This window comes from Rhopalosiphum padi, chromosome 3 (assembly GCF_020882245.1).
Source record: "Rhopalosiphum padi isolate XX-2018 chromosome 3, ASM2088224v1, whole genome shotgun sequence".
In the NCBI taxonomy this organism is placed as follows: domain Eukaryota; kingdom Metazoa; phylum Arthropoda; class Insecta; order Hemiptera; family Aphididae; genus Rhopalosiphum; species Rhopalosiphum padi.
Genome location: NC_083599.1, coordinates 57,247,925 through 57,260,514, shown reverse-complemented (window position 1 = coordinate 57,260,514; position 12,590 = coordinate 57,247,925). Strand labels below are relative to the sequence as shown.

The 12,590-nt window shown below is 24.7% G+C and overlaps 1 protein-coding gene across 2 annotated transcripts; it reads left to right on the top strand.

The window, feature by feature from the left end:
* The first annotated feature begins 903 nt into the window (after positions 1-903).
* Positions 904-11,938, top strand: LOC132926650 (RING finger protein 151-like). 2 transcript variants are annotated; one of them, XM_060991023.1, is made up of 4 exons: positions 904-1,021; positions 2,934-3,034; positions 10,031-10,217; positions 11,598-11,937. In XM_060991023.1, exons 1-4 carry the CDS (start codon positions 976-978, stop codon positions 11,687-11,689), a joined length of 426 nt encoding a protein of 141 aa, XP_060847006.1. In that variant the 5' UTR covers positions 904-975; the 3' UTR covers positions 11,690-11,937. The 2 variants fall into 2 exon arrangements, with proteins under 2 accessions (XP_060847006.1, XP_060847007.1); XM_060991024.1 differs by lacking the exon at positions 904-1,021 and adding an exon at positions 1,028-1,397 and having other exon boundaries at positions 11,598-11,938.
* The last annotated feature ends 652 nt before the right edge of the window (positions 11,939-12,590 follow it).

Genomic DNA, 12,590 nt, shown 5'->3' with positions numbered 1-12,590 from the left:
CCGACTTAGCTCTCATGTCTATGACTTAATGATGTGGTTTTTCTATCTGTTTCTAGAGTATTTTGGCTATACTATGATTTAATATTTAGTATTTCGTACACGCTTTTAAATTGTTTACCAGGAAGGTGGTAAAAAATTAAAACTAATTCAATCATGTACTATAACTACACCGACTTATGAACCTGACTCATCGATAATTAATAATTAAAAAAAGGCCCGTGCATAATGAGGGTTTTTTGGTTTGGGGGGGGGGGGAGTGAAACCCCCCAAAAAATAATTTTTTTTTAATCTATAAGTGACTGTTATACAATAAGTATACAATTAAACAATGATGAAAAGAAAGGTAGTAACAAGTTGCTAGTGTGCCGCGATTGAAAAAAGTTTAAAAATCACTTGTGTAGACCTGCAATCTCTGGAATGGGCGAACTTCATCTCTGTGTTATGCCAATATCGATATTTTAGAGATGACAAATTATGTATACATAGGTAATTATTGTATTTTTCATGAATTGCGGGATAAAAAAAAGACCCCCGGATTTGGAATGTGGAAAGCCGCCACTTTTGAATTTTTGACCCCTACTATACCAACGAGGATGTTATAACACGGTGTATCGATAACTTTACGTTTATAATACGTTTCATTTAAAATCTAAACATGATAATTCGGAGCTTTATTCACCATTTTACATATAGCCATATAGGTGTACTCGTTTATAATTATTCTTGCCCGACATCGTCGAGTTTCATAATTAACGTCATTACAACGATATACATATATATAAGTAGGCACGTTTCCTCTGCCGTTATCGATTACTGGTCGTCTACCTTATCTATTTGACACGATACGATTAGGTAGGTACCTACCTCGGTCGAATGGATTTCAGGTGGCAATAACACATCCATTGCAGTCATTACACAATCGTGGTGCTCGTGGCGTGGTTCGTTCGTCGATCGTTCAGACTTTAAGTGTTTGACATGTCCAATAAAAGCCGCTTCAGTAGTTTAGCATCATCCACATCGGGTAAGTTGTTTCACGTATTGCATAATATTATGTCGTACAGTATTTAAGGGAGTACACCCACCGAGTAGTAGACGTGAGATTAAGTGTCCGCATAGACTCAAGTCGCTCGCGCCGCGGTCTCGTGTACCGTCGGGGATGTATATATAGCGTTATAAACTTAGTATAGGTACGTAAATAAAGTCAATAGTCATACACAGAGTTTACTTCAGCGTTTTTCCGCTTTTTCACATTTATCGAGTTATAATATTTATTAATGCCGGAAAACGAGTGAATTATCGGCGGTGTATCACCTGCGTGTATCAATTATAGGCCAAATGCATAGGTAATGTTGCGACTTTTGGACAACGCGCCCAACGGACAAATCAAAACAGTTCACGTAAGTGCTGCATGTGGTTTATTTTTATATGATGTATTGACGTAAACGACAGATTTGTTTTTCTGTAAAGTGTCTACGTTTAAACTGAGGTATCTGTATCTCTCTTTACGGTTTAATATTGTTAATTAATAAACTGCATGGTTAGATTAGAGTAAACCAATAAATACGGAATTAAAATAATAATTATTCACGATTAATCGTTTATATACTTGGGTACTACAAAACTAAGATTATTGTAGATTATAATATAATAACTATTAACTAATAAACTAATAACAATGAAACGATAGTTGTATTATTTTATTTTTATATTCATATGAGACGTGCAAACAATATTAATTATGTCTTCAAGCTTATTAATTTTAATGAGTATTTTCTACCTATAATAATTGCCTTCCTATATATTATTTACTTGATAAGTACTTATGCACTTTTCTTTAATTATAAATTTATGACTTTATTAATTTAAGCTTTTTATAACATTAAAGCATTATTTTTAATGTGAGGTATTTCATCGAATTTAATAATTCTAATAATAAAGTAATATGTTTTTCACTTGTTTATTATATTATTGTACCTTTTTTTGTATCGATTTTTCAAAATACGTTAAATTTCAACAGGACTCTTTGAATAAGTACCTATAGCCAGTATAGTATATAGATATGAAGTATGCACATAACTTAATATTATGATAATTAATTATTAATGAAAACGTTATAACCAAAATTCATGTTCAAATTCATAAGATATAAAACATATTATTATACAGTTGTATTTACTATGATTTACTAATGATATAATTTATTATAATATCAGTCTATATCTATATGAACTAAAAGTTAACAACATCTTAGTTTTAATTCCAGATTTTTAAGAAACTGACATTTTATTTTTATTTAGGCGCATTTAGCATAATATTAATTTTATGTTAAATTGATGATGCAAATTCACATTCACTAATATCTGATATGTTTTATCATTATCGTGCAATTTAATTTAGTTTAATATTTTAGTCGTGGGTATCGTAAATGGTAAGATATTTATTATTTTAATCTTATCTCCGATTTTGAAAATATAGCTTACTTGTTTATGGATTTTCATTACTTAATATTGAACAATCTACATATTATATTAATAGATTATTAATTATTGGGTATATGGATAATATAAAAACTTGCAATCTACTTATAAGAGTTCCAAGCTAAAATTCAAAAACGATTTTTACCCTTTTAGTTTAAAAAATAATTAATTAAATCACACTATTTTAATAAAAAAATACATGATTTTTAAATGTATCAAGTATGGATTTAAATAATATAATAAATATTTGTGTGTTGGTGTATCAAAACAAATATGTATACATTTTATATTAATCGATTCAATAAATTAAGTGTTTTTTTCTCTCTATATATATAAATACTTAATAGTTAATACCTACCTATAATAATATTTGTTAATAATTTTTATATTACCTGTATTACATGCATCACAATAAATAAATACATACTTTGTTTATAATTTTTTTTTATTTTATAGAGTTAAAATCAAAACCGACGGAAATGGAGAAAAAAATTATTACAAAAATGTTAGATAATAATGATCTAACTTGCTCGATATGCTTCGATGTTTTTGAAAAGGTAAGTAATTACTAATTATATAATATTGATAACAACCAGTATCAGACATTTTTGTTAAGACTGTAGTGAATTTTATTTGAAATGGAAAGGTATTCGTATAAATTGTTTATTATTATATCTAAGTCATATAACATGGACCATGGTAGTAATGTTTAATTATATATCATATTCTATAGTAGATATCAAGTATATCTATACCAGGGGTTAGCGAGTCTTGTTATAGTTGCGGCTCACGTCTTATAAAATCAAAATTTACTAATTATTATTCTGAAATATTTTTTTGGTATACATTTATAAAAATTTATCAAATTATATAAAATGTAGGTATTTTATAAACATTTTGGCTCTTGATAACATTGTATTTGTCTATGTAGCTCGCGAACTTATTCATGTTGACTACCAGTGGCCTATAAATTGTAATGTGAACTCTTGTCGTTAAATATCTAAGTACTTAATAGTTGTGGCACTGGCTGTGGTTCACCTAGGAATTTAATGTCTTAAAATTAAATCTAAGCATTATTATATTTTTTGTATGTATCATAGTTTATAAAACTATATTTAAAAAAAAATTGTTTTTGCTTCACTTGATAATCAGTTATTTCTTCACTTAATTTCACCAAAACTTTAAATATATGTATCAATATAATTTGTATTATACCTGTGCTTTGAAATTATTAAAATAATGATATTTAATTAATCATAAATACAAATATTTTGTACACACATTTTTATTTAATTGTAAAATAAATAATGGGTTTACTATTTTTATATTTAATATTAATAATAATTTATTTATTTAAACTTTTTAAGCTCTTAAAAATATACGCTTTTTAATAGTATATTTTTAAGATTTTTGATCTTTTTGATTTTTTTAGCTAAATTTTGTGAGTTTTTGTAGCATTATAATCTCAGCCTTATTGGCTATTGATATCTAAGTAAATTTAATTTCATGTTTAAATTTTATTAGAACCATTAAATAGCTATAATACAGATGAGCATCTAAAAAATAAATTATAGAAGCCTTATGATACGTAGCCTATACGTATGAGGAAATTATTTATTTCTTTATTATGTATTAAACGGGCAAGGCTCTGTTACAAATTACAATAAACAACAACATTACAATCATTATGATAATGTATAACAAAGTAGAATATAAAACTATTAATGATAATAATAATAATAATAGTATGAATAGTAGTAATTATAGATATAATATAATTAAATATGTCTATGGATATTAATGGAAATAAAAAGAAAAACAATGTACAATAGTTATTGAAAAGGAAGAGAAAAAAATACATAGCGTGTTTAAGTGTTAAGAATTAAGTAATTAAAATACGATTTGAATGAGTTTAGATTTGGTGAGCTGAATATATCAATTTTAAATTTATTAACAGTTTGCATTAATCTATTGCAGGGAGTGTTATTTGCATAGTTAGTAACTTGTAGGCTTAAACAAAAAGTGTTTGTCGATCGCGTGTTAAAAGTGGGAGTATAGAAGGTTAAACGGCTTCTGGACAATCAACATTACCATTCAAAATCTTATACAGGAAACATAAGCCAAGACTTATACGTCTGTGTTCCAACGTCTGGAGGTTTAATAGAGATAGGAGTGGATTGTAAGTTGTGTGAGGTTCTCTAGGCATGGAGCATTTAAATGAGATGTAACGTAAGAATTTATGTTGTACTTTTTCCAACCTTGTTTTTTGCCTGTCTGGTAGGGAGACCAAACAATAGAACCGTATTCACAGATGGGTCGTATTAACGAACAGTAAAGCGATTTTAGAGTAAGTTTATCAGTAAAATCTGTACAACTACGATTAATCTACTAATTATTTATTGTCTTAATTAAGTATTATAGTCCTTAAAGTTTTTAAGTTAATTGATAAACACATGTTTGACTAAATCAGCGTATTTTTAAGAAAAACAAGTATTGTTCTACATAATAAAAAAAAAATAAATACGAGTATAAACAAATCTTTGAAATCTTGTTTTACCAAAACTTATTATACTGTGGTTAACAATAGGTTAGGTTCTAGGTAAAGCATTGGAAAATATGAAAAATTTGAAGAAAATTAAAATAATACATTTCCGAAAAAACTATTTTCGAAAAATTAAAAAAAAAATTAAAAATTTGTATATACATTATACGTAGATAAAGATATTTGACATTGTGATTTTATATTTGTCAATTCGTTGTACGTAACATTTTATTAACTTTTATCAATAATTAACTAAATTTTAAATACTGAATAGTGAATAATTAATAATTAATTTTACAAATTATAATTATTTATAAATAAAGTGGAGAATCCTCAAGATTCATCCAATATACAGAATTTAAGTGATTTATGCTGATTGTATATTAATAATTTATATATTATGATTATCAACTATTATTCTAACTCTGTTTATTTAGAATTTAATGTCCTATGCATTTATAAATTATTTTTTATAAATATCCTATTAAGTTTCTACAGGTTTAAGCATAACCTAGGTAGTATATAATACTGATAAAATATCCGTTACAAAAAGAATATTAATATTTGTGTACCTGTTTTTAAAAACAACTTGGTATAAAAAAGTCTATATATACCTACAGCTATTCAAATATGTAGACAACAAATAATAATATTTATAATTTTAAAAATGTTTATATATTTAAATCATTCCTTAAAACTATAAATCTTTTATAAGACCGTTTAAAAATTTAAAAATATTGTTATATTCGTTGTTTAATTATCCATGTATCTTACTCTTAATGTTGTACTGAACATAGATAGTATATACTCCCCCCAGAACAAACTTTATGCTTAAAGGAGTGTTGCAAACATATACCTTGTATATTTTTGTTTATATAGTAAAATTGTATTGTTTTGATAAATAAATCTATTAATATTATAATTATTGTTTATTGGATTCTCTGAATTCCACATTATTTTTTCAATTCTTTGGGAAAAAATTGTATTTAAACCATTTTTTTCAGATATTTTGATCACTAATTCACAACAGTAAGTTAAAAGCTGCAGACTTAAATCGTGCAATCTCGTTTTATAGAAATTTAAGATTTAGGAATAAATGTTAATCCATTACACACGCTGTCAACTGTCAAGATGTAAGTCTGTAAGTGCTGCAAATTGCAATCACCATAAAGATAAATTAAGAACAATTTTATTTTTTGCTGCATCTACGTAATTCTTCGTTTTCGACTTTACTTCTTATAATTATATATAATATTTAATTCTGATAAACATTTTAATTTATGTAAGTAATTATACATAAATAGTATTTACTATGTATAATTAATGGTTATAGAATATAGTTATATAACTATATAAGTATAAAACTATAACAAATAACAATGTACGTATATTTTAATAAGTATTATAATAAAATAATAATTTAAGAACTCGACTATTTTAAAAAAACAATTCCTTAGTAAGAGCGTGTATAGAATTTTGTATTCATATTTTGAATGTACCAATTTTGGTTGTTAAATATTGATATGTATTAATATGTATATAAATTATTTTTAAATAAACTTAATTTGCAGGATATAGAAAGATAGTTATAGATGTTGAAATTATGAAAATAAATTAATAGAAGGAAAATAAGTATACAATATGAATAATAGAAAAAACTATTACAGAATAGAGTAATAGAGACAGCGAAGTCTAAAAAAACGAACGAATCTTTGCGAACATTTTTTTATAGAATCTATGACGTCGATGACAACCACCAGATGGCGCAACTCTTATCAATTTAAAAAAAAGCCAGGTTAAAAATGTATTTATTATGTGTTTATACATTTTACTGTTATACCAGAAATATTACAATAGGTTTTAATTAACAATTAAATAAATATTAAAATAAAGAAATATATTTGATTAATTAATTTTAATAATAGATATCTAAATTAAAAAAAAGATTCTTTCCGTGTAGAATAAAAAGTACAAAACCTATTTTCCTAGCCGGTTTAAGAAATGTTTTTTTCAATAATTCAATAGCTTAAAATACAATTATAAACATAGCTGAGCTATAAAATACCAATAATAATAATAATAATAATCGTTAAAATAGATAGTAAAAAAGTGGACAAATAGGTAGCCACTCTGCTGTACAGTTCGCAGTAAGAGTAGAGTCGTTATTGAGTAACTTACCGTAACGAATGTGTTAAATCTGAATTCAATGATACATCATTGCACACGAAAAATGATTTCGAGCGGGGACGGTCCGTTAGCTTTAATAGTTAATACTAAAAGAATATTTTATTAAATATTTATATTGCACTAATGCAGTAAATTTTTTTTTAGTATGACTAATACCGTAGGCTTAATTAATCGTTAACTAAAAACTCATTATATTATTAATTATTATAATAGTAAACAGTTAAATCATATTATATTGTTGTTATTAACTTTTAAGTCGATATCAATTTAACAAACAACGGTGTGATTTTGTTTGCGGTAAAAATAGGCAATAAAGCTTAAAATTAATTTAAATATTTTGAAAATATTAATAAGTCCCTACAAAAAATAATTATTTACGTAAAACCCAAAAAGCGATTAATTGTAATTTTCACATTTTTTTTTTATCTTGCCCAATTACTGTGGTCACCGCTTAATGTAATCACTTTGGTAAGTGACATAATTGATAATATAATCCGATCGATGTATTAAGAAAAGAACTGAGGAATTTTTATTTTGAACCTTCAAAGTACCAACTTGATTACTTTTCTATCTGGAATCTGGATAAATTTACGTTATCATTACGTTTGTAATGTTTATACCTATAGTATTTTTTAAAATAATTCGATATTAATTTGGATTTATTTGAAGTGTACCTATAGTTTCCACTAAATTAATTATTAATAGATTAATAAGGTTTTAACTAGGTATTATTTTATAGTGGAGTCTAATTATTTTTCAATTTAATTTCAAACTATTTCCGGGTCTAACAAGTTATAATTTTTGCCATTTTTGTACTGGAGGTGATATTTCGTAATCGGCGTAACTAGGGACTAGGGAAGATCTAGGGAAGCTTAGCCCCCCTGTATTGTATTTAGCTTCCCTATAAGATTTTACTTTTTAGCCTCAATTAGCCTTCAAATTATTTTTAATTTTGGTTTTCTAGAACTCTAGCCTTTGTAATTATTAAATCCTAGTTACGCCCATGTAGTGCATTCCTATGTATAATGTTACATTGTTACAAAGTGCAAAGGTTTTTATTAATGTAGTTGTTAGTACAAATATATAGTAAATATGTAGGTAATATCTTACATTCACCGGAGAATTTAGAAATAATGTAATTTGATTGTACTGTTGTAAATATTAACTTAATTATAACAAATTATAAAAGCTATAATAAAAATATTTTCAAATAATTATGGTTTTTTTAAAAATGTTTAAAAATTTAAAAGTATGATATAAGATATTATAATCTAAATTAATTGGTTTGAGATTGAAAAAAGTATATAATATAAAATAGATTTTAGGCAAAGAATTTGGAAAATATAATGATATAGGTATACTGTGATAGAAAACAAATTTTATCATTCTATCAATACATTAATATACCATTATGAACTTATTACAAATTTTTATTATTATGAAGTATTTTGAAATTTTAACCAGAATTGTATTAAATAAATATAAGCTTAGGTAATATTATAAATATACGTCGATAGACGATATTACACTCAAAGCAATACTTTATAGCTATTATGTATGGTCTATGTATACCTACTTCTATTCTACTTATAAGTTTGTAGATTTTATATATAAATTATTTATACCTACGTATATTCATGGATTTTCGTATAATAAATTAAAAAATGTCACTGTTAAGGTATTTATACACTGTTTTGCATAATAGTTGCATTTAAACTCCAATATAGTATAATACGTCTATTTATACGACTATACCTATATTGAATTATAAAATATTTTTTTCTCTATTTAAAAAAATTAACATGTTTCCAACTACTAAGAAAATTATAGTAATAAAAAATAAAATAATATAATTGATAAAATGGTATATTTCTATAATATGTTTTGTTTTAAATGTTAATGTATTCGTGAATTCGTGATTTGTGAACATAAAATATTTTTTTTCTAAATGCGTGTTTTTGTAACAGCGTGCTTAACACGTTATTAAATACCTACTTTACTGACATGTAGTCTTTGATAAAAGAAATATCACGTTTGCATAACTCTGAGAACTCCAGGAGTTCGGTATATAGGACATAGGTACACACAAGATATACATTACATCACTGCATTAAGCGATCTAAAGACCTCGATTGTAGTCGTATTTTAAACTTAAGAACTATACACAATATATAATATTAATTGCGTTACCTACACATATTTAATATTTGTTTATAAAAAACGTGCCTAACCATGTAATATATATATATGTAAAATATACATAGGTAATAGGTAATAAGTATTATATATGTAGTAGGTATTAGGTATTATATGATTTGCGTCACGTATCGACAACAGAATGACTTTGATTTCACTACCCATTAACTGTAAATATTTAATTAATCATTTTTAGCACTCATAATTCACTCAACACGAATCAGTTACATCTTGTTAAAAATAAATTAGGTATTAAGTTTTAAATCCTGTGTGTTTAGTGGAATAATAATTTAAAAAATCAGAAAAAAAGACGTGATCCTTTGAAAATACTTATTAAATTTGTGATTAAAAATTACCTATAATAAATAATAGCAAGGTTAATATTAGTATAACTTTAAAATGTTTGTTTAGTTATAGATTAAATTAAATGTAATTATATTCAAACTTTTGTTTTCATTTTTTCATAAGCTAGGATAATTTTTATTGTTTTTAACAATTTTCTTAAAATATATTTACATAAGTGAGTTCTTTAATATAAAAATAGTGTGTAAAAAATATGAATATTTAATTTAATTATTTTAACTATTATTATTATTTTTTGTTTTTTTTTTGTTTTGTATTTTTCTAGCCATCAGAATTGAATTGTAGTCATGTGTTTTGTTTCAAATGCGTAAAAAATTGGATGCGTAATAACAGATCATGTCCAATATGTCGGCGAACTATACTGGATTCGCCAGTTGTTTGCACTATGTTGGAAAAACTTATTTTAGAAATGAAGTCAGCTTCTGTGCCTGTTGAAAATCGACGTTACACAAGTACGCATAATAATATATTCTAACTTGTAACATGTAATAAAAAGTATAAATATACAATTAAAATAATTACCGCCTAATATTAAATTTTTTTTTAATGTCATTAAATTTATGATATAAACATTTAAAAAATGTTCTAAAAACGTGATTGAAATTATTTTTATTTTTATTTGTCAATCATTCAAGCAGGCGTGGATCGGAAATCTGATATTGGGGGACGGAGCTACAGTTTTTTCGAAAAAAAGTGTTTTCATTTTAATACATGATAGATTATAAATAACATTTTGATAATGAATTTTATCAACATTTTAACTTTTTAATATTTTAAACTAGCTAATATAAAATATTTTGATAACTTGTATGAAATGTTTAATATTTTTGATAGGGTAAGCCGAGTAAGGTTTATTTTATTCAAATAATTTCAACATCACAATCACAGTCATAAGTTCACTAGACCTTCGACTAGTACTATTTTCTAAATTATACTATGTGCTCTACCTGTATATTTATATGGGTTCTAACAATGACGTATATAACTTCCCGTTACTGACGAATTGCAGTATTTTGTGAATAGGTAAAATACTTGTTGTTTTCACCTTTGCTCTAGGCTTCCTGTTACTTAGGATTTACATGTACACCATGCATTGACTATTAATACCTGCATTACATATTATATCATAAATTATGCTACATATTGTATAATGTATTACTTTAATATATTAAAATTCTTAAAATAACTTTATTGGTTTTAAAGCTTTATTACACTAGTATACAATTTCAAACGTTACAAATGTTATGGCAAAGTAACATATTTTGGATATTTATAGAATTTTAATTTTAAAAATTTACATATAGAGTTTGTGCGCATAGTATAAATATATATAAAGTTGATACTTTGAGAATTGCAAGTATCTCTGTAAAAATGTCAGAAAATTAAAAAGATAAATTATATGTACAAGGTGGTTTAGCTAGAACAAATCTTCAGGGGGGGGGAGTTAAATCAAATAATATATTTTCATAGTAGTTAAAAAAACAACTAATATTAATCTTAAGCAAAAAAAAATTTGATTTTTTTATTATATCAATACATCATAACTGTTTCAGGATATTTTAAAGAAAATTTATATTATACATAAAATGATTATTATGAATATTTTATAGCATACAATCTAGTAGTCACTTTTTTTCTTTAGCGAACGATCGATCATCCGGTCATAGTATTATGTAGATTGCCTAATTGCTTAACTATACAAATTTTATTAATAAATCTTCATAAGGATAATTTTTAAATAACTAAATATATACAAATGTAATACAATAATTTATATATATATTTATGAATACCTTTTTATATTATTATTTTTATTATTTGTTCTATGTAAGTAAATGCAGTTTATATAACGCAAGCATCTACATCCGTATCACGTTCGGCCGTCAGAAAAGACTATAATTATGAGCGTCCACCATGGAGATAGAAAATGTAAAACAATAATAACCTTTTTAATATATAATATGCATATAATAATCTATATTTTTATACTTTTTGTAAGTCAATAATGTTTGTAATTTTTATTATTTTAACTAAATGAATAACTTTTTATATTATCCAGTATCCTAGACTTAAGAACCAATAGAATAAATACAGCCTTGAAGGCTAGTTATAGAGTAGACTAAAAATATTTTTGAATGTTTTAATGGTTTTTAATAAATAATAATTATTTGTATAATGTTTAGATAAGTAATATATTTTTAACTTTTGAATATTTTTATATAAACTATTTAAATGATTCTTGATTCTTTATTTTTATCAAAGATACATTAAGAATAATAATAAAATAATTTTATGTATTGAAGAGTAGTATTTATTGTACTTATATATTATAATAAATAAAAGAGGTATATTTTCAATGTTTAAAAAAAAAAAAAAAATTGCAAGAAACTAAAAAGTATATGAGGTATATACCTATAAGTATATATAACATCCTCGCATAGTACAATAGTCAAGTACCATCAAACAGAACTTTTAATAAAAGTTATTTTGGGAGATATTTGTGAGTTTTTCCTATTTTTTCTTCCAAGTTATTAATAATTTAACAAGCTTATTTTTAAAGTTTAAAGGCTTGACATGAAATTGAACATAGATGATAAGTAAAGTTATGGCTAATAGTATTTGGCTAAATATTTTTATCAATATTCTCCATAAGATTGTAAATAATAAATTATGACAAAGTATAAAAATGATTGAAGTTTACGTCGTAAAAGTTGTGTTTTACAACTCAATGTACTTAGTAGGTAGTAGGTACAACTTTGTAAGTTATTAGGTAAAATAAATTTATCTGTTTAGGCTATAGTTTTCTTTGGAAAATAATTTAATTA